The sequence below is a fragment of the Gallinula chloropus genome, assembly GCF_964237585.1.
Source record: "Gallinula chloropus genome assembly, chromosome: 2".
In the NCBI taxonomy this organism is placed as follows: domain Eukaryota; kingdom Metazoa; phylum Chordata; class Aves; order Gruiformes; family Rallidae; genus Gallinula; species Gallinula chloropus.
Window position 1 is genome coordinate 35,674,612 of NC_140086.1, and position 27,755 is coordinate 35,702,366.

Sequence of the window (27,755 nt, forward strand, 5' to 3'; positions counted from 1 at the left end):
ATTTTAAGACGGCACCTAATTTAAAGTAAATTGTCTCTGTGAGGAAGCCATATTTTGAATTGATGTTGGTTTGGGGGGGTAAACATTTGTTAATTCATCTCAGTGCTTCCCTGTTATTTTTAACATCAAAGAACACCACTTCCAAAGGTGAGAGAACACAAAGCATTGCATGCTTATAATTTATAGAGGCTAGGACTGTAACCTAATGTAAACTTGAAGAGATTTAGTATAAAAATATCCTTAGCTTGAGGGCAACGTTTTGAAAACTTTGTGGATTTTCTCTTTTATCCTGGCTCAATCTGCAATCATATTTCTTTTGTTATTATTTCCTCTTAGCATTAAAGTACAATTGACATTGATAGATATCAGGGAGGGGCTGAACTTCACCAAAAAAAAAGGGAAAAAAAAAAGGAAAGAGAAGTGTTGTTGGCGCAGAAATATCTTCAGTAGAAGAGTTCCTGGCTGCCTTTGACTCTTCTGCCGACAGCGAGCAAGCACAACGGGGCTCCTGCTGCATGCTTTTTGGCTCATGTGGATTTGCAATAAACAACTCGACTATGTATTTATTTTCAAGATTAATTGAATTCATTGAAGATAACAGCTCCCAACTTGTGAATACTTGTTAGCGATTGGAAGGTTGCAGATGTAAAGATCGGCTCTTGATTCCACGCCACCAAATTAATACAGCAATGTGGTACTGTCTTTTCCACAGGTGTGTGTATGTGTACTAGGACTGTCGGAGTCTCACTGTAACTTATAGCCTGTATATAATTTGGAAGAAGAAATCTTCAATGGAAGACCCCCAGGGAATAAATGGGAAGTCTGTAAGTAAACAACTTGTCAGTCCTGAGGAAAAAAAAAAAAGTTACGGCTTTTAAAGTGGCAATTATTTTTGTTGCAGCCGAGTGGCTGGAAAGTTTTTGAAAGCTATGTGCACTCTTAATGATTGGAAGCCATGAATGATGATATTCATCGAGACGTGGAGGCTTGTGCTAAAGCTACAGAAAATAAGTATAGATTTAAAAATGTCCTCGTGATTCCTGTTACAAAGTGAGTGTTGCTGCTTTCTTTAGGAAATATTCATCTTGCTGCACTTGTATTGTTAACATTTTCATCTGTTAGAGAGTGTTCATCCCATTAATTGAAGTTACTTTTCTTTGCCTGTGTCAGTATATGCAAATATTGCTTCCAGGAGAAGTGGGTGCAGCTCCTGGCAGATGCCAAGCCTTACGACCAGTGGCAAAATTTGTGTTTCTTCAAAAAAAAAAATCTTGAGCAGCATTGTTGTTTCTTGTAAATGCCTGTTTATAAAGTCACAACAGTAAGAAATTTTGCGAACTTTTAGATGTGGTTAATAATATTTCATGCTTGGTCAAGTGATTAATGTGTGTTACGGATTTGTTAGTTTAGTTTTTGATATCATTCTTGGCACTCAGCAAACATCCAAATGCTGCATATATGTTTTTATTCTGGATTGTTTTCACAGAAGTAGCTCGCATTGAAGTTGCCTTATTTTTACCAATTGTAAAATAACTCCAAAACCTACTATTTCATAAATGTGTTTAGGTGTATTTCCTACATTTTTTCTGGTTTATTTTATACATTGGACAATACTCTGCACCCCCTCTCACTCTTCCCCTGATATATCCAGTTTCCCCGACGCTTGTGTTAGTTTTTCACATAGCAACAGAGAAGAAAGAACTAAGCCACCTAATAATAAGCCTGTTGTGTTGCGTGGTTTTGTTACACTTCTCGCCTAGTGTCATTTTTACTGTCTGAAGCAATATGGCTTTGATTATTTTCCAGCGTTCATTTGTTCCACAGCCCGTCTCTATGTGTACGTTTGGGTATTTATCCATCGCTGCTACAGCAATGTGTGAAAAAGACCAATTCAGTCCTAGAGAAAGGGGTGGCCATGGTTACCGACTGGTGTTAAACAGGGATGGGATGGTCCTCTTTGCAGTTGCAGTCCCAGAGCTTTCAGCACCACCCAAGCCCGGTCCTCGTCCTGTTCCACATCAGGCTTTCCTCTATGTGTGAAGGAAAGCCTCTCCCCGAAGGCGCTCGGATTTTCTGCGGCTCCCACTGCAGTGCTGCCTCTCCGAATGCCCGGCGTAGCCCGGGCTTCGTGTGCTGCAGTGGGTTTGGGGTGGGTAATCATACGCTGGAGCTGAATGTAATGACAAATGTAACTGTCACTTCATGTAACAGGAGTATTAAGGGAAATATTTGTTCATGGTTTGGCACCACCAGCACTCCTGTTGGGGTTATTCATTCCATTCCTTCTTTTCACCACTTAGTCCGGAGAGCCTGTAAAACACTTAATCTGCTCAGAATTTCCCTTCACATCACCCAAGTGGGTGGTAGTCATGGATGCTATCAGGATGATCAAAATCTAAACCAGTAACTGCTGAACGGATTTGCTGCTTGCACAAGCGCTTGAGCGGCTGTAATGATGAAGATTGGACAGCCCAAAGAAACATGGCACAGGGCAGGAGTACTGCTGTGGGCTGTGGCTGTTCTGACTGACGTACCACTGGACGGGTTCAAACCTGGGGAATAGGTTTAAACCTTGGATAGGCAGCAAACTGGGGAATCAAATCACGCAATTGGGCGTCTCTTTAATTCATTCATAACTGGACAGACTGCCATGCTTGCAACAGTCATTTGATCAGTGCAGAGACTTCTTAAAAGCAGAAGGCAAAACAGTCTCAGTGAAAAACAGACGATGGTGTGAACGCTGTTTTTATTCATTCTGCTCTCTGTGCGTGCATACAAGAAAGAAAGAGAAGGTGAGTGGTAGATTAACACTTTGCACTTACAACACAGAAGCCAGAAACTGTTTGGGATTTAAGTGCCCAAACACATGTAGTGACTTCTAAAACCTGGTGGTAGTCCGTAGGAAAAAAGGGAAAACTGTTCTACAAGCAGCGATTGGAAGGTACTTGAATTTTGTAACTGGACAATGCAAACTACACTGTGGAAGCAATTTCAGGTACATGTGAATAAGGGAGGAGCTTTATTCATCAGCTGAGAATTAAAGGTGTATATTATTTTAGGAAAATAGAGGTAGATGCACAACAGAGAAAGTACTGGGAGAAGGTGAAAGGAAAGAAAAATGAAAACAGTTTCTCAGACAGCACTATGAGTGAGGACTAAGTTCTTTGCCACTGTCTTTGCCCAAAATTTCTTTGTTAGATGAGAAAAACGATGGTATTTCACATGGGAATGCAGCTCATCAGTGTTAGTAGGCTAAGTTTTGCTTTCTGAGGGTTTTAGCATCTAAGCAACACTTTTCATCACCTGGAAAAATGGTCCTAATGGTACCATCATGTGCTTGGTTTACCTTCTGTAGGAATGTTGCATCTGCCCCCACCTTTCTTTTACTAGGTGCCTGAGAAAGAAGGATAACACAAATAGGAGGCTGGCTAGATAGAGCATATCAGCATATTATCCTGCCTGAAAAAGTCACTGATATTTCGTTTCTTTCTTTCCAAGTCCAAAAAAGGCTTTAAAGCTTGTTTGCTAATGATATATGCACCAATTAAAGATGTTCCACTTGTGTTTTATCAAGCTGAAGTTAAGAGTTCTTGAATCTTTGTAAGCAGTGAGTTATTTGTAATTTGCATCTCGGTATTAATAAATTGGTTGATGATTTCAGCCCAGTTTATCAGAGATCTCAGTGATAAACTGGGGGGGTGCTGTTGACTCTCTTGAGGGACAAGAGGCCTTGCAGAGGGATCTAGACAGATTGGAGCAGCGGCTGTGATTAATGGGATGAAATTTAATAAGTTCAAATGCCGGATTCTGCACCTCAGACAGAGTAACGCCAGACACACGTATAAATTAAGAGTAGTAGCTGGAGAGCAGCCCTGCAGAAAGGGGCCGGGGGTGCTGGTTGCCAGCAGGTCAATATGAGCCAGCAGTGTGCCCTGGTAGCCAGGAGGGCAGCTCACATGCCGGAGTGCACCAAACACAGCATAACCAGCTGGTGCAAAGAGGTGATTATCCCACTGTGTTCAGCATTGGCACAGCATCACCTTGAACACAGTGTACACTTCTGGGCCCCACCATTTAAGAAGGATGTGAAGGCCCTTGAATGTGTCAGAGGGCAACAAACCTTGTGTAAAGGCTGGAAGGCATGTCCTGTGATGAATGGCTAAGGACCTTGAGCTACTTTAATTTGGAGAAAAGGAGGATGAGGGGCAACTGCATTACTCTCTACAGCTTCCTGAGGAGGGGAAGGGGAGAGGGGTGTGCTGAGCTTTTCTCCCTGATATCCAGTGATAGGATGCGTGGGAATGGTTCAAAGCTGCAGCAGAGGAGGTTTAGAGTGGACATTAGGAAGCATTTCCTTCTAGAGAGCATGGTCAAATCCTGGAACAGACTTCTTAGAGAGGTGGTTGATGCCCCAAATCTGTCAGGGGACAATGCCCATTAATAACACGCTTAACTTTTTGTCAGCCCTGAAGTGGTCAGGCAGTTGGACTCAATGATCATTGTCAGTCCCTTGCAACTGAAATTTCCATTCTGTTGCTCTATTCTATTCTATTCTTAGACCTGGGCTGCCCCAATGCCTGGGCTGTTTCAACTCAAAGGCTGTCCAAATGCTGTGCTGCTCACCTCACTGATCTTTCTGTGGGTATACTGCTTCACTTAACTGACTTTGTAGCAAATACCATCAAAGTAGGATATTTTGACTTGCTACTGAAATTTGCAAGTCTTATACATAGCCAACATATTTAAACATTGAAGTGCCATGCATAAGGTGCCATCTCGTGAGAGATTTGATATACCAGTGCTCTGATCTCCATTTCAGTTTGGAAGCCCTGTTCTTCACCATCCCGAGGGGGCTCTTCTGCCCACCAGTCATTTGCACTGCTCACTCATGCCTGAGAATAAAAAAAAAAATCACATCTTGTTTTAAATCTTTTTAAAATGTAAAAATGTCACTTGGGATGTTTGAGAAATTCTGATTGTAAGGGTACTGAGAATGGGTCACAGTACATCTTACACCAAATTGATTTTAATAAAATGATGTAAAAATTATTGTGGCTTACATTTGTGGTAGGCTAAATCTCTACCAGTCGTGAGGTTGGCATTGGCATAAGTGGCTTGCCCTAAAACCCCTCTAGAAGTCATAAAAAGATGAAAACCACTGATATTCAGAAGATTCTGGCTTGATATGCTTGAGTTATATACACACCTGTGTTAGCAGTACCTTAATGGCAACTTTTTTAAAAACTCCAAAAAGGAATTGTAGAGGTAAGCAAGCATTTAATTTAATTTGGCTACTGATTTTTAAAATTATGCATATTCTGGCCATTTGCAAGATTCAGCAAAGGTAAATTTTCACAAGTAAATACTGGCATGTTTTCCACAATTACTATACCCTGTGGGAGTATTTGGGAGGGTGTTTCTTCCTTGTCAATCTCTCTTTGGATGCAGTATTAAATTACTATATGGCATTAAATATTTTTCATTCCTGCCCTGTCCAGACTCCTAGTTGAAAATTTTCATTGCAAAATTGTGCACCGAGAAATATTTTCAGCATTGAGTATTTTTTGATGATGGACTTTGCCCGCCTGGAAAACAAAGCATAGACTCCAAGGCCCTCAGCAGTCAAGTTAGATCCAAGCAGCGCGTACCCAATGAGCCAAGTACCCAGTGAGCCAAGAAAGGAGGTGCTGTAGTCTGCTTCAGCAGTTAATCTCCAATTCCTAACACAGTCCCCAAACCTCAGCTTTCGTCGGCGCTCTGGGCAGCCTGGCTGCATACCGCCAGCTTCTTGCTCCTCCCCGCTACTTGCTGGACACCACTCTGCTGCTTAGCCCATGCCATGTATTGGAGAGCAGCACTTGCACCAAAAATTCAGCTCATACATCTGCTAATGGAAAGATGCAGTGCAAGTAGCTGGTTTGAGCAAAAAAAGGGAACGTGTGATGGGGGAAACCCAAACCAAAAAACATCCAGCACCTGGCTGCAGCAAAATAATGAATTTTGCAGCAAACATGCGAGATTCTATGGAATCTTGGAAAAATGCCAGGCTCCACGACCACAGAAATGCTGAGTCCATGGGGCCCAGAGTGAGATGGCTGGGGCAGTTCACATCTCTCTGTCTTTGTTTCGAGCTCTTTGCAGTCTTACTGAGGCATCAGATTACACTCTCTTCACATTTTCAAGGTTATCTTCACTACCAGAAGGGCTAGAAAGTTCACTTTGTTTGAGGCAAGCTGGGATTTGGTGGCAGTGCTCTCTAGCTCCAAAGCTGTTTCAGAGGCCACCACCATGGTGGTGTGCCTGTGGGCATGGCTGGTGACAGCCAGATAAGGCCTCCAGGTTTGAACAATGATGGCATGTTGTGCTGTGACGTTAGGGAACAAAGCCTGTGAGCAAAATGGGTGAAAATGCAAGTATTTTACTTTTGGTTGAAAACTCATAGCATCAACACATGTGAAAATCATGTATTTTGGTGCTACCTCAGTTTCTCTCAGAGGCTGGCACAGCCCTGTGCTCCCTTCTGCATACCTTTGCTGTTCTGAAGAAACATGTAACACGCTTCCTTTGTGGACGGCTCAGCAAGGCAGTAACCAACAAGCACCATGCAACTGCGATCAGTAACTATAAAATGTAATCGCCTGCACCCTTCCCACTCCCCTTCCCCTCTCGATCTGAAATTGGTTGGATATTGGAAACATAAGCCACAAAACCCACTTATAACCCTTAGTAAGTGTCAGAAATAATGAACAGCCGGAACTAGCTGATGTATTTAAATTCTTTGAATTGAAATGAGCTGCTGCTAGGCGGTCTATGGTACCGGCTCAGTCAGTAACTATTGGTAGAATTGTTTCTTTAAAAACATTTTAGTGAAAATACTCCTGAAAAATTCTAAGCTGTTTGTGGGCAGTTTGAAGAGCATACCTTGCTCAATACAAACTATTCATTCAGCTGGGTTTGCAGTAACACCACGGAGGAATTCTTGTTACTTAAAATGTACTTTTCCTAATCGGTGGTAGAAATCCTGCAGCGCCGTAGGCAACGATGCTTGCAGCACCGGGACAAGTACTTCTACCCGCAGCTTGTAGTGTTGGGCATATTCATCTCTGCAGGACCAAAGCCTGAACATAGCACTCATTGTAACTCTGTTTTTTAACGAGCGTTTGTAATTTTCCGCCAATGATACTGGAAACTAATCCCAACGTAACTCTTAGTGTGCTTTCCACACACACGCATCCGTGGTGACCTTATGGTCCCGGCTTTAGGAACAGGATGGAGACTTTGCACGGATTTTGTTGGTGTCCGTCGAAAGATACCACCATTCTTAGCTACAAATCCTCATTTCCTCGGAGAGGTGGAACTTTGTCTTTGTTATGGCGTGAGGCATTTTTAGATGACCTTATAAAAATGGGGATATAATAGATACGTAAAAAATACCCAACCCGTCTGACTCTTTCCAGCTGCTCTATCCACGCCCGTGAATGTATACTGTTCTGCATGAAGTCTCTTCTTGAAAGTCTTGATGAAGTTGTAGCTTAGCCCTTAACAGTAAAAAGCAAACTGCCAGTGAAGTTTATTTTCTTTTTTACTAGGTCTTCTGGACCATTGTTCCGCTCGAGGAGCCATGTTTGTTAGTTTTGGCTCTCTGACTTTTCTTCCTTAAGGATAAACTCTCCTTAGGCAGTTGTACAACTATGCACTAAAAGACTGCATAGCAGTTTATTCACAGCACAAGCTCCAGCAGAATTCAACTGTGTGACTTCCTGGCTTAAGCGGGGGTGCATCCGTAATGTAAATACCTACTTGATTTTGTGGAAAACCAGGAGGTTTTTTGTTTGTTCTTGTAAAAGATTCCTGCTGGAAGCTTAACTTTAAAGTTGGCATTCAGCCTTCTCGGCTGTGACTCGGATACTGATCTGATTTTGTGCTTTCATGGACATTTTTATATTTTAAAATTTTTAATTCAACATTAGCTTTGCTTACAAGCTACAGAGCAGAATAAAATCGCATTACAAACGTTGTAGTATTAGATTTTATCACCATTTATTTCTTCTCGTCTGCCCAGGGATTTCTACATGTTCGGTAGAACTAATTTGCAGTCAGACACTGAGGTCTTCTAGAAGGCCAGCAGGCTCCACAAACTAATTTATCCAAATAACCAATCCCTCATAGGCCGGCCATAGAAGGACACCAAAATGGCCTAAGCAGGCAAAGCCCCCTTTTGAAGTCTGGAATGTTTTGACTGACTTGAAACAGGCGGCAGGAATGAAGGGATAATTTTCAGTGACCCATGGGACTTTTTTGCCATTTTCAAATATTAGGTAAAACAAAGAGAAATTGCTTGTTCTAATTTAGAAAGACTTAACAATCCGGAAGGTAACCAGACTCAGAAGTGAGTACTAAGGTATAGAGCTGAGGCTTACTCAGTGCATTGAAGCTTTGCATCTGTGTATATACTATTTACACACCCACACATGCACATGCTGCTTTACTTACACGTACATGCACATGCCTAAACTGCTGCCTGGATTTCACTTTCACAGCAAAGCTTTAGTACAGAGTATATCTATGCAATATTACGTGAACTACCTGAAATGCTGTTCTTAAGTGCATACTGTTTTCCTTGAAACAATGATTTTTAATTAGAAGGATGTGTTTCTGTTGCTGCTGAAAAAGCTGGGATACTCACTTGGATGCCAAGACTTCCATGCATTACCTGTTTTGTTACACTCCCTGCCCTGGTGCCATATACATAAATGTGGAAATTCATATAATTTAAAAGTTTAAGTTTTCTAGTCTGAAGTAGTCCTGCAGACACAAAGGGGAAGGTTTTTTTATGTATACATAACCCCACAATTTTCTACAAACACTTCTAGGGAGAAAGAGAGAATGTGAATATTTAGGAACAGAATTAGAACATTACAGAGCAGGTACTGAACGTGTATCTTAAAAACAGCATGGAGCAATCTCATGGATTTCAGCAACTTCTTTAGAGGCACCCTCTTGTAATTTTTGTCTCAAACTTACCGTGCATTTTTACGTGACAGGTCCAACCCTGTGAGCAGCAACACTAATGACAGAGACCGTCTCCAGGTCTCAGCTTTGTCCCTGTGACAGATCAGTGTGAGCCTCCTTGCAAATAAGAGTGTCATCTGTAAGAAGGAATTACTCATCCAGTAGTGAAGCTTCTCTACCCATGGTTAGTAAAAGCATATTGCCCTAAAACAGTACTTTGGCAAGAATTTTGGTCACCAACTCGCCCTTGTCCTTCTGATATCCTCAGTGGTTCCCTACAGATATAACACTCATGGTTAAGGGAGAAAGTAAATGCCACCTCCTGTGCACTCACAGTGAGATCATGGGCTTAGGAGTCTGCAGAGCATTGCTGCGGGGTTCACATGTGTGAACTGATAACTTTATGGATAGTGATTTTAAGTTGGCAGTTTAGACTTGACACTTAAAGCTTTGTGGTATTCAATTTGGCTATAGTTACTTCTGGTACCGCTCCTGTGTGCACATCCAACTCCTAGTTGTTTGGTTGGAGGTTTTTTTTAATATTATATGGGATATTGAAATATAAGTTTACCCTGATTTCAGATTTCTCTGAAATATTTGTGCTTAGTATTGTCCTACGGTACCAGATAAACGTGATAGAATGACAGAGAATGCCTGTTTAAGTGCAGTTTTCAATCTTATATATACTGACCTCAGATTAGTGGATTTCAGAAACATGATGTTTAAATTAATGTTATTTTGGTGTGAGTGTATGTATGTGTGTCTGTGTGCATGGAATGTATTAGATTAAATTAAGTTATGTTCCAGCTTTTACTTGAGGAATATAATTTTGTTAGCAGTTAATAATGTTAATGCCATGATTTTCTCATATTATGTTTACATATATGGCTACAGTAAAATCAAATTATATTTGCTGGGGGTAAGATTAGTCAGCCCAGGACCTGTTTACAACAAGAGAAATTAAAATTCAGAGTTTCTAGGACAGAGATGCCTCTCTATTTCTGTCTGCCTTGCTTTAGCTGTGTTGTCTAGACTGTCCTGGAAGTTGTAGACTCACTGGTCTCACGGTCCATGCACATCACACAGCGGCAGAGTCTGGTGGTGAGGGGGGAGGCTTCGTAGGGATTTCTCATCAATCACACAGAATTTGTCATTCTGACATTTTTGGCATTCAAAGCCTTATTTTCTGCCACCAGCATTGACATAAAGTGAACTTTCCATTGCACCAACAATGCACCTATACAACTGTGCAGAGCAGCAGATGGGAGAACATTTCTTCCCGGCTCCTACAGTGATCAGCTCATCCCCTGGAGCACAGGATTTGATTATTCTCATTATAATTTACAGAGCCATAAATGTTGTTAATGGTGGTGAGTCAATGAATGAAATTGCTTGAAGATAAAAAATTGCTCATTTTTTTCCTCAATCAAAGCTAAAAGGAGCTAGTAGGAGAGTAAGTCATTTCAGGCACACTTTCACACTCTCCTTATGCAGTGGAGTAATTTTAAAATATAAGTGTTACATTTGGGCAAAATGAATGGGGATTAAAAGAGAGATAGCTTTTAGTGTAAGCACTGCTTGGGTGCTGGCAGATGCAGGCATTTGCTCTTGCTGTTTAGTATTGGCGATATTTTTAGGAAAGTAAGCATTAGCTATTTTTTATTTTATTTGTATTCTTAATAACTGGACATATTTTTCATTTTTGACCACCCTTTTAGGCCTGTAAATAATTTAAAAGATCTAAAAGTACCTCTGTATTCAGAATCAACTAGTTAAATGCTGATATGCCTCGCTTTCACCTTCAGTTATTTGTACATGAAAAAAAGAGTCTAAATTTAGAGACTGCCTATTTCACTTCCATTTTTCTACTCTAGGATTTTGGGGGACAAGGTATATTTAGTGGTAGGCTGATTGGCACATCAGATTTGTGTCGTTTGCAACAACATTTTGGTGTAATATCTATGTTTTACTTTTCTCTGGTTTTAGTAAGGTGGTGTAGAAGCGAAGTGGCACATCAAGCGAGCGGGTTTATAGAGCGCCGGCATTGCATAAATCCTCTGCTCAGTCCCTGGAAGGGCTGTACGCTGCCATTAGGCTTTCTATAAACAGAAGGCAAGAAGGCTGCCAAATCCGTGCAGCACTGGACACCGGCTCTTTCTGTTCTTAGCTTGTCTTGTTTATTGTTGCTCAAAGACTGTCTTATTTGCCAGCGTAGCATCCGCTTTTGGTTGTCAGGAGCAAAGACCATATTGCACTTGTTGGTAGATGGACTCGGCATCTTCTCAGTGTTTTTCCCATCTGCAGTTTTACATAAAATAATTGCCTGAGATGAGTGTAATTAATTTGACATTTCGGTCTAAGGAGAGCTAAAGGCAATAGCAGCTGAGAAGCAAACACTTTTGGGAATGGACAGGAAAACAGGAGCCTTGTGTGACAGCTTGAAGAACGCTCAGAATTGGACCGGCAAAGAAGAGCAAGAGGTACGTAAGTGCCACTACATTGCATCAGAAGACATAATTTAGCTTGCTGTTCTGTGTCTAACAGGGACTAGCAGCAAACAGTTAAGGGGAGTAGGAGAAATAGAGCAAATCTTGCTTTTGATAGAATGGAAGATACATCCAAACCATTTTGTTCATGAACTTCCTTTTCTTTGGACATATTTATGCTTCGAGCCTCTGTAGCCCTGAGTTCCACAGGTTAATCATGCACTTTCCAAGAAAGTCTTTTTGTTGTTTTAAGCTTGCTGCCTCATAACTGCAGCAGAACCACAGGGGTTTTAAGTTTTCCTGACACAAGAAGTAAAGAATTATCAGTTTCTGTTCACTTCCCTAAGTCTCATTCCTGATTCTGTAGACTTCTGCATTGTTTTCACAACACTGACGTTTCTCTTCCAAGATGAAGAGCCTTGTTTTTTCCTGAGACTGCTGATGAGCTTTGTGTGAGAGATTCAAGATGTGAGCCCTCTGGCTTTATGATGTTTTCTCTTTTACTCTGTGCTTCCGAATAATTTTTAACGCTTTTCACCCTTTCGACTGCCATGGGCCACTGAGCTGTTGTTTTCAGAAAATTATGGCAACAACTCCGAGATCTCTTCCTTGGGAACAGTAGTTAGTTTAGCACTTATCCTTGCCCATCCTCAGTTTGAGTTGTCTTTACTTTGTATTAATCCACAGAGAATTTCATTGGTGCTTGTTGTGTGGAGTCACCGTGGTGGCAGTTCTCTGTAGGCAGCTTTATTTTGAGCTGGCCTGAGTAGTTCAGCAAATTTATAACCTTGCTGTTTGCCATCTTTTCCAGGGTATTCTTGTTTAATACAGGTTGTTTGGGAATTCCTCTAGTAATGTTGTTAAAACTGTCCACTTACTCTGTTCCATCCTTTAAATTGTAATTAATGACAGACCTTTTATTTTTACCTTGTGACAAATTGTTTAAGAGCTTTTGGCTTGTGAGAGCTTTGCCGAAATCTAAATATACTACATTAACCAAATCATCCTTATCCAAATAATCATTAACTCCTTACAGAAATGCTAGTAATCTTGAAGTTATGACTTCTCTTTGCAAAGCAGTGCTTTCTCTTCCCCATTACATCATATTCCCGTGTGCCCACCAATTCTCTTGTTTATTATAGCAGCTGATTTGATCATGCTTCCATTATTTTAGAACTCTTGGGTGAACTCCGGGTTCTGGGTGTTTTGTGCCCCTTCATTTTGTTAATCTGCCCCAAAGCTTCCACTGCTAGTACTTTGATTTAGAGCTGTCAAGGTCTTCTCTTCTTGCATAGACAGTATCACGCAACTAATTAGTTTAGCTTTTCTGGAATGATCCTGTCTTGACCAAGCATTCCTTTATTATCACAGGCAAACGTTGTCTTTCCATATGTTTTCTCTGAAGTTTTTACATGAATCTGACACAATAGCAAATGATTCTTCAGTGGTGATTTTATTTTTGTTTGTCTTTTGTTGGTGTGTGATTTTGTTGGGCCCCCCCCTCCCCCCAGCCCCGATTGCATTTGAATCTACAGTACTCAAGCCCTTTTCCAGTCTTCTCCAGTTTCAGGTATTTAGCTGTAATATGTGGCACTCAGGCTGTGTGATGTCTTTGGACTGTGAGCATCTGCTCCAGCAGTCTTCTTTCAGCTTTGCACAGGTCAGCTAGTCTTGTGCAGGTGTCGCAGACATCTAAAATAGGAGTAGAAGCCCTGTCTGAGCATCAGAATTGCAGGGTCTTTTTATTTTAGTCTTGTATCCTATTCAGTAATTTTGTCTTTTTGTACTCATTGTCTTTGCAGAATATAGAGTGATGAATGTACTGATGCAGATCATTCACGGCTTGCAAGTGGTGTTGGCTATTTTGCGTACATAAATCCTTGGTGTAGTGACATCTATGTCAGATATTATGTATAAAAACACAAAACCAGAAAATGTGGGGGATGGATTGCATGTTGACTTCCAGGTGATGCAGTTATAAAGCACAAGCTTCGTAACTTCCAAAAAATTATGTATTATTTGAAGCATACCTCCCATGCCAACTGTGAGCGTGCCTGGTAGTATGACTGAATACAAGCTTGTACCTTTGGAACCCTTTCTTCCTTCTTAGGAAATGGAAAAATACTCCTGGTGTTAGAATATAATAGCTGTTTAGTAACTTTTCCTGGTTTGTATGCTGCAAGAGCCCTGGTATTCAAAGCTCTTTTAATGTGATTATTGGCCTAATTTTTTTTTTTTTTTTTTTGTTTAATTGTATGTTTCAGAAAGTCATCTACCACCTGGGTCTTACCCCAAAAAATAAATAGAAGACTAGAAACCTCCTTATGCTTTTGAAAGATTGTGGAGATACAGGTTCAGATTAGATGTTAGAAAAAGATTTTTTACTGAAAGAGTTGTCAGAGCCTGGAACAGGCTGCCCAGGGAGGGGTTGAGTCAGTGCCTCTGGATGTGTTTAAAAAAAGGGTAGATGAGGTGCTTAGGGATATGGTTTAGCATAGGACAGGAATAGTTGGACTTGACGATCTTAAAGGTCTTTTCCAACCTTGTGATTATGTGATTCTGAGATTTGGTTCGTGTAGGTGGGCAGCCACAGTCTCACTAACGTCTAAGGCAGAGAAGGTGGTGGTGTCTCCCGCCCAGGCAGATGCCCTGTACCACCTTCTCACTGCTAACAAGGTTGAATACAAGGTCAAAACGTAAAACTCAGCTACATGGGCAATAGGACTTCTCTTTCTGTCACAGCTAAAAGAGCAGCACAAACAAGAGGATATTTCAACATCCCTGAAGCATTTTTAAACACTTAGGAAGAATAATTTTTGAATTTTATCCTCCTGCCTGTTTTGTTGAAGGATAATTCTCTAAACTGCATCAGGGAGAACTAGATCACAAAACTCTGCTATGTAGACAGCATTTTTGAGGCCATTTCCTTACAGCATAAATAACCATGGAAATGAAGCTGCAAAACAAGCAAAGTATACTTTTTATTATTATATGAAGCAACAGGTTGTCTTTATGAATTCCCTTCATCTGTGTAAGATTTTTCCAGTTTGGGTTTTTTTGTTTCTTAGCGGTGTTCCACGAACCCAGAGCACCCTGTGACGATGTGTAAAGCTTTTGTATTATGTGCCAGTGACTAAGAACAGAATTTACTATCCCGTGGTAACTTTTACAGTGGGAGGTTTTATAATCTGTGCAGATGTGACAGCACAGCACAAGGGTGAGATCTGAGTAAAGCTTTTTGTTGTTGTTAGAAAGAGTTGTTTGAACAGTTGAGCCGCACAGACTGTCAGCAGAAAAAGCTCTTTGCTCCAGCTGAGGACTGAGGTGACAAAATTTTGCTTTTCACGTGGTTTGCAACGTTTGATGCACGAGCTGAATAGCAGAGGTCATTGCAGTGAGTGGTAGAAGTGTTGACATAGCTGTGATGAACTAGAGGTAAATAAGGTAAGATTTGCAGGGAAAAAAATTATGTTTTTATAATGACAGATTAAGGTTCAAAATGTTGGACTGAGGTTGGAAAAATAAAATCAATTTTAGGTGAAAAAACATTCAGAACTGTTCTCACTGCATCTGTGCAGTCAAAAAAAAAAAAAAAAAAGAAAGAGTAACTTTGAAACAGAAATTATTTGTGAATTTATGTTGAATTGGGCCTAATAGTTTTGGCCAAAAAACTCAGAAATTGAGGGCACTGGCATCAGTTGGAAGTAATGGAGTTATGATTCCACCCCCTCTTCACTGTTTTCTCTAGTGATGATGCTTTAGGATGCATGGTCATGGCTGATGGCTTGGGTCAGAGCAGATTGAACACCTGACCCTTGTGAGCAAGTGTTGTCCTACTCACTGGACTACAGATTTCCAATGGAGAGGTTTCAGAGCAACCTATTCTGGAAAAGTAAGAGGGAAGATGCTTTCTTGGAGGAGCAGTTTGAATTGCAGGTCCAATCAGGCAGAAGTGGGGTTTAAGCTCTGTTTTGCATTCTTTGGATTGTAGGATAGTCAGGGTGGTAGGAAACAACAGCTCCAGCCATCTGCCCACCCACCCCACGCCACTTCCTCTCCCAGTTTCTTTTGTCACCTAATCTTTTTTGCTAAGAACTCGTTCTCCAAAACTTTATTCTCCTCTTGCTAGTGAAAAATTCTGGAAAATTCCGATTTGCAGTCTGACTTGGAAAGTTTTGGGGGAGTAGAGACATAGCCTTCCAGCAAAACCGTATTCACAGCTGTATATTTTGCATTCTTTCTGGAACCTGTGTCTTACTGACCAAGAAAAGACAATGCTTGGATATGTTCCATTATTTATGTAATGCTATTTTAATATGATTAGCAGCTCCGTGATCGTAAAAACATATATACTGTTGCCCTTTATACCTAGGGGAAGACCAAAGACCCATTCTGGTAGGCAGCACAGAGAGAGGAAAGAGAGAAACAAGCTGTTGCTTAAAGATCAAGTTTAAAGCAAACTGCTGCAAGTTAAGTTTATAGCAAGATGTGGTGGAACAGTAAATGTTGTAAACCCATCTGTTCTAAAAGCAGCTTCTGAAATCTGAATTAATTAATTTTTTGGAAAAAAAGATTCTATTAATATTTTTTTTACGAAAAATCACAGAATCATACAATCATAGGGGTTGGAAGGGACCTCAAGAGGTCATTGGGTCCAACCCCCCAAATAAAGAGATACCCTTAATAAGGAAACCTGTGACTTTTTTTTTTAATTGAACAGATGCGGTAATTGAAGGTTGGGTCTAATACAGGGCTTAATTCCTGTTGTTAAATATTAGTAGCCCCTGAGAACTGTTGACCCTCAGGTAGTTTAACCACCCTGGCTTCAGTGTGCATTTGGAGCCAGTGCCTGCTGCAATGTTGCTGGATAAATCCTAGAGCGTGGGACAGAAAAGAGAGTCTGCATCACTACTCCTATCCACTGTGGCTACATCCCAGGCAAATCACTTGGAGTGCAAAATGTGGGGTTCTGCTCTTACCTTGTGCTCTGCTTTCCTTCCTGCATCTTATTCCTCATCTTTCCCATCTTCATTGCCTTCTGTTCAAGAAAATCATGTCCTTGGTAGCCAGCATGATTCCTTTAGCAAGTCAGCTGTCAAAGGTGGTAAAACCCGAGCCTTAGTTGTCTGGTGCTAGCATAGTTTGGTAGAGCTCCGAATGGCTGACAAGATTGTGAGCTCAACTTGGTCAACAAATTGCAATTAAAAGTGTGCAGGGGAAACAGAAGCTCTATTTTAATTATGATTCTCTCTCCTTTTGTGAGTATTTTCTTTGGTTTATATTCAAGAATGGACACTAGCTCCACATCCTCTTTTTTTCTGCCTTTTCTTAGACTTCTTCCAGAGAAGAGTTAATTTGATGACAGTTGGATTATTATGAAACCACAAAAATATTTCATTGTCCTCTTGACCTTCCCCATGAAATGTTTGGCATGTAAGTGGGAAGAGAATAAGAAGTGTTATCAAAAGGAAAGCAGTATGTAACACCTTAATATTTTGAAAACATTAACTATTCTTTATTAAAGGTTTAGACAGTCTGTGTGAGGATCATCATGGAGGGTGGAATGTGATGGCTTCTCTGTACTTGCAATACCAAGATACATTGACTGTGTAGTGAGAAGGGTCACCTTCATAGTCTTAGTCCATCAGATTTATCATACCTAACATTCAAGAAGCCTCCTGCAGAGAGTGTGTCTGTTCTCCTATGTTTTACAGCTGTTATCTGCATGTTATGGCATTCAATGCATTGTGCAGGAGGACACTGTGAAGTTGAAGCAACTGCAAGTTGAAGGTGAGGAGGAAGGTGGGAACTGCAGTGTGTGGTGTAATGCATGCTGTGGACAATAACTGAACTGTAAGAGAGGCAAGGAAATTTGGAAGAAAGAAGGAGAAAGTCATTTTACTCCCTCCTTTTGCCTGCAGGTGAAAGCATGCTTCTACTCACCTGCCTTTCCTAGCATTTGATTTCTCATCCTTGTTTTCACATCCACCAGCACAGAACAGTCATTTTTTCCAGTTGAGATCCGCTCACGACCAAGGATCATACCACCTCATGCCTGAAAAGCTATTTGTGCTTCGAGCGTTCGAGTCTTATATTACCTGCCATGAAATTAAAATTGCGTGTTAAACATTTTGCTGGAGTGACTTTGAGAGGTGTCAGTTGTAGACCTATCTTCTGCTGATGAGCGTTGCGACTATTTGCTTACTTCACACTAATGCTGATGCTCTTTAGGTCATCCTGAGTCCTTTCCTTAAGCCCTGGTACACCTTTGGCTTTCTTCCCATTCACTGTCAGCTTGTGCTAATAATAATCTGTGAATCTCAGCTGTCTTTGTCAAAAAGCTAGTGCTCTTTTGGGGATTTTTTTTTTTTTCCCTGCACACATCTTATTCAACCACTGATGTTTTGTGCCACTCTAGTTTCTCATTCTCAATGGCTAAGCATGAAAACATTATTCCCTCCAAAGCATGCACAGGGTATTCAGCATTAGAAGCAGCTGCTAGAAGTAGAAGTCACGTCCTTCTTGGTTTTGCTGAGCAGTTGTGGATGGCTCATGTCAAACTGACTTCCCAGAGGGAGACTTCATGTGGTGGTTACTGCTGTTACCTAGAGAGGATCATAAACTTTTGCCACGCGTTTTATGACAGATGGCATTTACTGTCACAGAGCTCCTGTGTTCGTGTTTCTTCTGTTTAGTTCTTAATACAGGGTTACTCGGCAAACGTTTCACGCTTAAGTATTTTTAACCCCAAGTCCTTGTGACATACTAGTTTAGAGGGTGTTGCTATTCTGCCTGCAAGTCTTGTGCACTGCTGAGAAATTGTGAAACTCTCACAATTTTAAGTCAAAGAGAATTGTTAGAAGCAAGTGGTGCTGACAAACCCGATGTATTTGGTACGTTAACATTTGTTTTTTTCAAGTCATTTCTAGGTGTAAAAGTAACATTTGAGTGAATTAAGTGCTAAGAAGTGTTACACAGGACCTGTGTAGGTCTGCCAACAAAAATAAACATGGCTGTGACGAAGTGTGTGACGGTGGTGTTAGCAGAGCTGTAGAGGCTCTTGGAGGGACACAGAACAAATACCACTGGGACCACAAGCAGGCTGACCATGGGGAGGGCAGGTCTTCTGAACCAGAGATTATCTTCATTCAGTACAGCCTTTCAGTTTAACATTCGTAAAGGAGTATTAAAAATTTATTAACAGCCCTATGTCTATCAAAACTGAAAGACTGGCTCAACTGTCTGTAACATCCAATGGGTTTAATCCAAACTCTTTGCGTTAGCCCAGTGTGCCCAAATTGTCAGTAGAGATTTCATGATTGCTCTGCTCACTCTTTTGAAGGATCTAAGGTGTTAGCGAGGAAGAACTTAAATTTGCTCTGCTTTGTGATATCTTTGTCTAATTGGATGTAATGTTTAGGTGGCAAAGAGAGTTTTGTGGTTCAGCCACTTTGGGATATGCAAGTCCTCTCCATGGCTGTGCTGCAAATGCCTTGCGTGAGATGCCGTGTGGTATATGTCTCTGCCTATTCTTTTTTCCTGCAAAATGGGATAGTAATGCTTTCCCTCTCATCATATTAGTCTAATTAATTTGAGATAATTACAGTAAGCTTGTGTGATGTATAGAAGTTGCACTAAGCACTGTCTTGCAGTCCTGAATATTGAATATGTGTCTCCTTTTCAAAGTCAAGTGAGAGAGTGTCAGACATGAAAGATTAACTTACTCTAAGCTTTACTTTCAGTAACCAAAATGAGGAAGCTCAAAACATTATTCCTGTGTAAACACTTATAGCAACTATATTCCAGTAGACAAATCCAAAACACACAGCACCTGACCCACACACTTTTGCAGAGATAGAGATCTGAAGTCTAGATTTGAACACTATAATCTGTCCATGTGGGAGTAGCAAGAGTTGTGTGTGCACAGCAAAAGCCTGGAATTTGACCCAGAATTTTCTCCTGTACTCCGTAAATACAGTAATTTCTCTTAAAGCGTATTCTTATGCACGGTTCTTCCTCTTTGTGAGTGCACACACGTTTTATCATAAGGTTGTTGCACAGTCAAGGAAAAATGGCATGTTTCTGAGCTATTTAAATTCTAGAGCAATTATTTCCTATACCAGATGTTACTAAACACTGAGCACATATTTAAATGACACTGTACAATTCTTCCCCATTTCTTTGTTCTCTTCTAGTCAGAATATAATGTGGGAATATTTTGTGATAACCTGACATTGTAGAACATGCTTCGTCATTTTTAGTCCATTGAGTAGTTTAATTAATTAATGCACAGTAGTACTGAGAGGCAAATGAAGGAAATGCTTGGATAAAATTTAAAACTTGTTCTTTAGCTCTTTCTAAAATAGGAAAAAGTTAGTAGACTTACTTGTAGACATCTGCTGTTGCTACTGGGCAAAAATGATACTACATGAACAGAGGGCTACGTGATGCAATTTTAATAGTAGCAACAATCTATTATCTTGTATCTTGATGGGTTTTTAAGCAATGCAAATTTTAGAACAAATATTTTTAAATGATAAATATAAAGATAGTTGCCACATGTATTTCTTATATTTATTTTATATTTAGCGGTGGTTCCTCTATTAATCTTTGTTTCAAACATTGAATGCCTTCCTCATGGCAGCTGTCTATTCACTCGTACCATGACTACTGGCATGTTAAGTTCAAAGTGGAATGTCATGGAGAATGCAGAAAATATATTTAGTTCCTGTCACCAGACAGCACAAGGCACCAGTGCGTCTCGTTCTCAGAGGAGGAAGCCAGCTACTTTCACTGCAATGTTCCCCTTCAGTTAATATAATTTGGGTTAGGTGTTGGGGTTTTTTTGAAGAAGTGCTGGTCAAATGTATCAGTGTGATTTTTACTGTCATTTTCAGTGTTATGAGTGCCTGAAATAAATGCTTTAAACAAAATAATTTAAAAAGCAGTGTGAGAGAGGTTATTTAGAAGAATATATGTTTGTTTTTCAGTGCTTTAATATGAGCATGCCAAAATATAAGTTGTAGCTGGAGCGGATGCAAGAGAACTCTGGGTCTCAATGATCACAAGCAAGCCATTTTAAAACAAATTATGGAAGCTTATAGAAGAGAAAACTTTCCCAAGAGCACAGTGAAAGGCTTAATCCATATTTCTAGAAAATTGCAGCTGTCAGGCTTTCTTTTATTACCCTAGCAAAATGCTGTGTCAGGTGTTACGAAGAAGTTTGGCCACGCATTTAGAAAATTAATAGCTTCCTTACATCAGATGTGTTAAATAGAAACATGTCTGGCTGTGTAGCCAGTTGTCATATTTTGATGTTACTATTGAAAGTTATTTCTTTTACTGCATAATTTATGTTCAGTAATTAAGCTATGAGGAAAGAGACATTTTGTTGGAACAGTCATCTTCATGCACATAAAAAAAACATTCATAGGATGAGACCAACGTTTGCTATGCCAGCCTTGCATATATATAATGTCAGGTGCTCCTGAGAGCAGTTGCTATGCAGTCACAGCAAATTCCAGTGTGAAGCAATAAAGAATTGCAGACTTGCCATGAAGAAAAAAAATGGTATCGACAAATTAATTTATATCCCTGATAAATTGTGTTCAGTTTTTCAAAAGAACAAAGTGACAGTCAGTAGAAATGTCCTACAGCGATGCTCTGAGTTTCAATAAGTTCTACCTTGTCCTAATGGGCTTTCCAGCATTCCAGTGCCTTCTGTTATGGGGTTAATTTCTTTGCTTTATGTTATAATTAGCGTATTGAAAACTGGTGCTGCACTACTGTCATGGTGAATTTTTTCCCTTGTGTGTAATTTCCTATGTTGAACCTGGTGTTTGTTGTCTCTTACCCTGTCACTGCACAATGCCAGGAAGAAACAGGATTCATCTTCTCCTTATCTTCCTGCTTATAAAGAGCAGTAATGTTTCCTGTTAGCCTTCTCTTCTTCAGGCTGAACAAACCTAGTTCCTTCAGCCTCTCCTTGGATGACATGTGTCCCCTAATCTTCTTGACAGCTTTTGCTGGGCTTATTCCAGTACAGAAGTGCCTCTGTTATACTGGGAAGTGCAAAACTAGACACAGGACTCCAGATGTAGTTTTTCAAGTGCCAAATAGAGAGGAAAAATAACTTTCTCACCATATGCTTTGGTCTTGTTCAAATGCTGCACCAGATAGCCCCACCCTTTTCTGTAAATGTTTCCTTTTTTTTGCATGGAGTTATTTTGTCCAGGCATGGGACTTTGTTGTGGAACACCATGAGGTTCCTGTAGGCCTCTATCTCCAGCCTATCAAGGTCCCTCCAATGAATAGCAGCCTTGGCCTTCCAGTTTGGGAGGGCAGGGTTTTGAATTTGCAAAATTTGCAATCTACAACCTTTTTGATATTATATATTCATCACCCTTCTTGTTAGTAAAGATAATAAATAATATTGGCCATATTATCAATACCTGAGAGATGTCACTGGAAACTAGCTGCCAATTGGCCTTCATATGACAAATCCAACCCCTTTGTATTTAACTCTAAATAATTAAAAGGTAATTGCATATTGGCACTTGACACTGTCCTGCACAATATCCTTGTTTCTAAATTGTAGAGACATGGATTTGACAGATGGACCTCTCGGTGGATAACAAATTGGCTGGATGCTTTTACTCAAAGACTCGGGGTCAATGGCTCAATGTTTAAATAGAGACCATTGATGAGTGGTGTTCCTCAGGGGACACTGTTGGGACCTGCACAGTTTAACATCTTTGTTGGTGACATGGACAGTGGGATTGAGTGCATCCTCAGCAAGTTTGCAGATGGCATCAAGTTTTGTGGTGAGGACAACATGCTGGAGGGAAGTGCAAGGTCCTGCCCATGGGTCAGGGCAGTGCTGAGCACAACTACAGGCCTGGTAGAGAATGGCTTGAGAGCAGCCCTGTGAGGATGTTGGTGAATGAGAAGCTCAACAGGAGCTGGCAATGAGTACATGCAGCCCAAAAAGCCAACAGTAACCTGGGCTGCATCAAAAGAGTCATGACCACTAGGTCAAGGGAGAAAGTGAGGTGATTTTCCCCCTCTGCTTTTGTGAGACCTCATCTGGAGTATTGTGTCCAGCTCTGGGATCCCCAGTACAAGACAGACACGGAGCTGCTGGAGCAAGTCTAGAGGAGGGTCACAAAGATGATCATAGGGCTGGAGCACCTCCTCTGAGAGAGTTGGGGTTGTTCAACCTGGAGAAGATAAGGCTCCAGGGAGACCTTATAACAGCCTTCTAGTACCTAAAGGGGCCTACAGGAAAGATGGAGAGGGGCTGTTAACAAGGACATGGAGTGTTAAGACAAGAGAGTAAATTTAGATTAGATATTAGGAAGAAAATCTTTACTGTGAGTGTGGTGAGGCTCTGGCCAGAGAAGCTGTGGCTGTCCCCTCTCTGGCAGTGTCCAGGGCGAGGCTGGGTGGGGCTTTGGGCAACCTGGTCTAGTGGGGGGTGTCAGCAGGGGGGCTGAAACTAGATGATCTTTGAGTTCCCTTCCAACTCAAACCAGTCTGTGGTTCTGTTATTTGATGATATTGTATAACAGTAGCCCTATGTTATCACTGCCAATTTCCTTACACACTGGTGACATACTGGATTCCAACATCAATTAATATTTCTAATATAGCAATAGTTCATTGACATGACAAAGCCACTTAAAAAAACCCACAAAACAAACAGAAGAGTGTGTAGATAATACTATACTTGTTTTGTCATTGTTTATGGAACAAGATTTATATGATTTTTCCTTATTGAATCCAAATTCTTGTGCCTGTTTTCTGTAGAGTCAAGGTAGGCTGGAAAGCTCTGGGTCTTCCAAAGAAACAGGACCTCACATTAGTTTTAATGAGTCAGGGGACCTTCTAAGCCTTAGAAAGTAATTGATTTGTCTCTCTCACTTTTTCATGAAAATCAGTTTGTTTATTTGAGTGCAAACTGGCTAGAAAAAGCATAAGAGACTTGATGACAGGGAAAGAAAAATGGTAGAGCTTGTGTTTAGGTTACTGCTGTTGAATTATTAAACCAGAAAGAAAAAGAAAAAAATATTTACAGGCACTATTTGTGTTTTGAGTACAATATTATGCATTATGCAAAATCTCCATCTTCAGTTCTTACAGTCTCCCTAATTTGCTGCTTTACTGCTCTTACAAGGCTTGATTCTGACGGAATTTCTGCATGTGTAGCTACCTTAAGCAACTCTTCAAAATACAGTAGCTTGAAGTCCTTACATCACTTGCGAAGAAAGAAAAAGGCAATCTACAAGTAATATTCATAACAAGCAGTCAAACTTTCCCAGTGCTTGAAAAAATTAACATTTATTGGAATCTGAAAGATCTTATTAGAAAAAAAAAAATTAATCACGCTGTTTAAGGTGACAAAACAAATGGGACCTACTCTAGAGAGCAGCCTGTACTGGACTGCCAGAGAGATACCACGGGGAGGGAGAAGACGGAAGAACTGCAGTTTGGAGGGGCCAGAGGGTCCCTGAGGAGTGGGAAGCAGAGCAGTGAGGCACAAATCATCTGAACAGTCCTAGTAGCAGCAGTGTGCCTTTGCTATATTTTTGATCTCATCCATAACTGTGTGTACCCATTGCCAACTCTTCCAAGGCTGCGCTGTGTTGAAACCATAAGGATGCTCCTTACGGCAGCCTTATCCCTGCCTTGCTAATGGATTTGAGACATACTCTTTTCTCTTGAGATGAGAACAATTTTTCAAGGCCATTTTTATCTGTAACCTTCAAAGGAAATAGCTTTAAATAAGTGGGCATTTGCCTAGAAATTGGCAATATTTAAAGCTGGCTGAATGCCCGTTTAAATAAAAAAGAAATCAAACAGTAAAACATGAGTGCAGATTGTGGATGTAAAGCATGGCTGGTTAGGTTGAAAGAGGAAATTGATTTAAGTGTTCTTTCCCCACCCCCCCACCCCCGACCCCTTACAGAAGAATGCGAAGCAATTACAATATTTTGAATGACTATTGTTTCTGTGTAATGCTCATGGCAGAAACGGAGCCTTTTGCTTCTGAGAGCCTGATAGAATTTTATCAATTCCTGGGGGAAGCTCTCTCTTTTGAATGACCAGTAATTTTATGTCAGTTTATCTAATTGATAACGTTTATGCCCATACAGTGTACAACACAGAAAACCGCTTTTGCGGCAACTTTGAAGAGCTGAAGCTAGACGACAAGATTTGATAACCACAAAAACTATTTAATGCAGCTGAACTCCAGGGCCCAAATATTTTCCCATTATGTAATGTACAAGACAAATTCAATACCCACAGCATTTAAAAAAATGCTTTTCCCTATTTCCTGGGATGCTTACAGTTCTCTGCCTTTTATTTTGAAGATTTTTATAAGTACTCCATTTGTTGGCTCTGTCTGCAGAGAAGAACAATAATCAATGACTAAATTTACTGATAAATTGACAAAGAACAGTAAGTCTTCAATCATTTTCAGTGGACTTTTGTATGTGATATAAGGAATGATGAGAAATACAGTAGTATTGAGTTTAAGATTGGGACACGAAGAGGCTGAATGTTGAAGAGGTTGAGCTGTATAGATATAGATGTTAAAATGTTAGCAGTTCCTCTTCCCTTTCCACCTTAGTGAGTTTATGTTACTGAATGCTAAAGGCAACATAGTTAATTTTGAAATTGCTAAGGAGACTTCAAGATCAATTACCAAAAACTAGTTTAAATTCTGTAGTCCTTTCCGACTTGCAGTCAGTCAGGTTTCCGGCAAGTAAACTGCTGCCCTGCTGACCTTAAGCCCGGGGATATCCTTAACACAAAATGCTATTTATACTAAATTATGGAATCTTAGTTTTATAATGTAGCCTGTGTTATCTAGGGAATAAACTGGGACTATCACAGATACTTCTCTTAAGGTGCCCTATCTGTTGAAACTAGATGTTAGGCATCAAGAAAACTTCTGATTTTTCTCAAATGTACACAAAATAATAATCATCATAATTAAAAAAGGCCTGAGTTTTCATCTTTTCTTGATCCTTTAGTGGTTGGAGGTAGACTTACCCAGTGGTTTCTGGAATAGTCATGGTAGTTGAGTCTCCATTAAGCAACTCAAAGACAATAAATGGACAGGTCTTAAAAGACTACTTAAGATATAAAAACATGCTGTTGAATTTATTAAAAATGAAATATTTTTTATGCCAAAACCATTTTTGAACTCCTTGCATCTTTGAGTTTCTTTTAATGAGATTTATACAAGTATTCACAAAGGGGAAAATGAGGCACAGAGTTGAATATTAGTAGTGTTGTTTTCAGCTCTGAGGAACATAGTAGTACAGTAGTATCTATGATGATGTGGTTAATTTTAAACTTTTCATGCCAGTGACAGGTCTTTGTCTGTAAAACAGTAAAATATGCATATTGTGTAAATACATATGTAATTGTTTTATTTAAACATATATATGCACATTATGTATGTGTTAAGTGAACTGGGAAGATGTGTAGGAAGCTTCTTGGTAGTACTGCAGGTATGGCTGTTGTCAATGTTCAAGTTTACATACCTGAAAAATGATATATTAAATTTTGTTCGAAATGCTAATTGAATTTTGGAAATGTTTGTACCTGCTTTCATTCCTTCTGTATTTAACTTTTAATCTTTTCAGAAGCAAAGTATTACAATCACTAAAAATCGTGAAGACTTGATTTAGTAGATCATGTCCCAGAAGGGGACTTGTGAAAAGGGAATTTTATACTCAACTTTTTTAGGTATCTGATTGAAAGAAAATTATTGAGAAAATTTTGCTAGTGTCAAGACTCATTTTTAAGGTGTCTGACATTTCTGAATTGCAGCCAGGATGATGGTTAGGAAGGTCATTTATCACACTTTGATTTTCCATTGTTGGTTGATTTTTGATGTAAGCTTTTGATTTTACATCTTGAGTATGAACCAAGTGGAAGTGGAAAATTTCAATGTTACTATAATTACTGCTACCAAAACCAGTACTTTTGCAGACCTACTGTTTCTGTATTTATGAACTATTATTAGTTTATCATAATGCAAACAACATATAAATAATTCACTGTAGTGTCTAGGTTCCTAATCACAGACTAGTCTTCATAAGTGAATGATGACCTAATGCAAAGATCATAAGAGAAATTATAATCATGTTGAAGTCAGCAAGAGTATTATCACTGAGGGACTAGCCTTCCAATTGTTTTGTAAGTGTATTTTTTTTTTTACTTTTTATGGTCCAAATTCCTCACTTTTTATAATGCCAGTTTCTGCCAGTTGATAATGAGTCTATAGTGGGTTAGTCTATTAGTCTAGTATACATTTCAAATACTATTATTTTGAGTGATATCAGATTAAAAGTAGACCTTGGGTGAAATTTATGAAGCTCAGCTTTCAGTAGCTGTCTCCTGTGTGGATTTTCTACTATCTAAGATCTGACTGAGGTTATGAGGAAGCCTTTCCCTTTATGGGGAAGAGCTAATCAGTCTCCCCCTTCCAATTATGCTTCTGTCTCCCTTAGCACTGTAGAAGCTGCCCTCTGTCTGCCAGGTTCAAAAGGTACCAAGCAAAGAATGAGAGACATATGGCCTTCATGACAGGAAAATACTTAGTGTGTTTTCTTTTGATGTGAAATTTATTTTTTGTTTGCTGTGTAATTTAAAAAAGTGGAAAAAAGTAATCTTTAAATATATCTTCACCTTCCTCTTATGTAAATATTAAGTGTAAGTAACAGACATGCTACTGTGCAAGGTAAGTCCTTAAACTTCATCCTGTGTTGAAAATATTCTTTCCAGTAAACGAAATTAGATGCCAAGTAACATTCCATAAGATCTTTTAGAATCACTTGTTAAAATAAGGTTTCAGATCTTTCTCACAGTTTGATTGTAAAATTGATAACCTGAATGATACATCTCAGGGAAGCAATTCTTAATTATTTAAGATCCTGGAAGCAGTGAGAGAGGGAGTGTGGGAAAGCTTAACAAGGATGTGTAACCTCTACTGTCTGACTTCTATGTCCTACATGTTTTAGTAGGAACTCATGTCGTTCTCTTACGGGTACCAAACCATTCCTTGGAAGTGAATTACCTATGTAATCATAGCATCACAGAATAGTTTGAGTTGGAAGGGACCTTTAAAGGCCATGTAGTCCAATCTACCCTTCAATAAGCATGGACACCTTTAATTAGCTCAGGTTGCTCAGAGCCCTATCCAGTCTGACCTTGAAGCCCATGATCATTTTCATGGCCCTC

The 27,755-nt window shown here is 39.9% G+C and overlaps 1 protein-coding gene across 5 annotated transcripts in view; it reads left to right on the plus strand.

The window, feature by feature from the left end:
• Nucleotides 1-791: 791 nt before the first annotated feature.
• EYA1 (EYA transcriptional coactivator and phosphatase 1) overlaps nucleotides 792-27,755 on the plus strand; it is a gene marked incomplete at its 5' end in the record, with an annotated part of 155,305 nt that continues 128,341 nt past the window's right edge. For all 5 annotated transcript variants that reach the window (XM_084280433.1, XM_084280434.1, XM_084280435.1 and 2 more), the window contains one exon: nucleotides 792-824. In XM_084280433.1, the coding sequence (XP_084136559.1) occupies nucleotides 792-824 (33 nt within the window). The remainder of the gene's footprint in view (nucleotides 825-27,755) is intronic.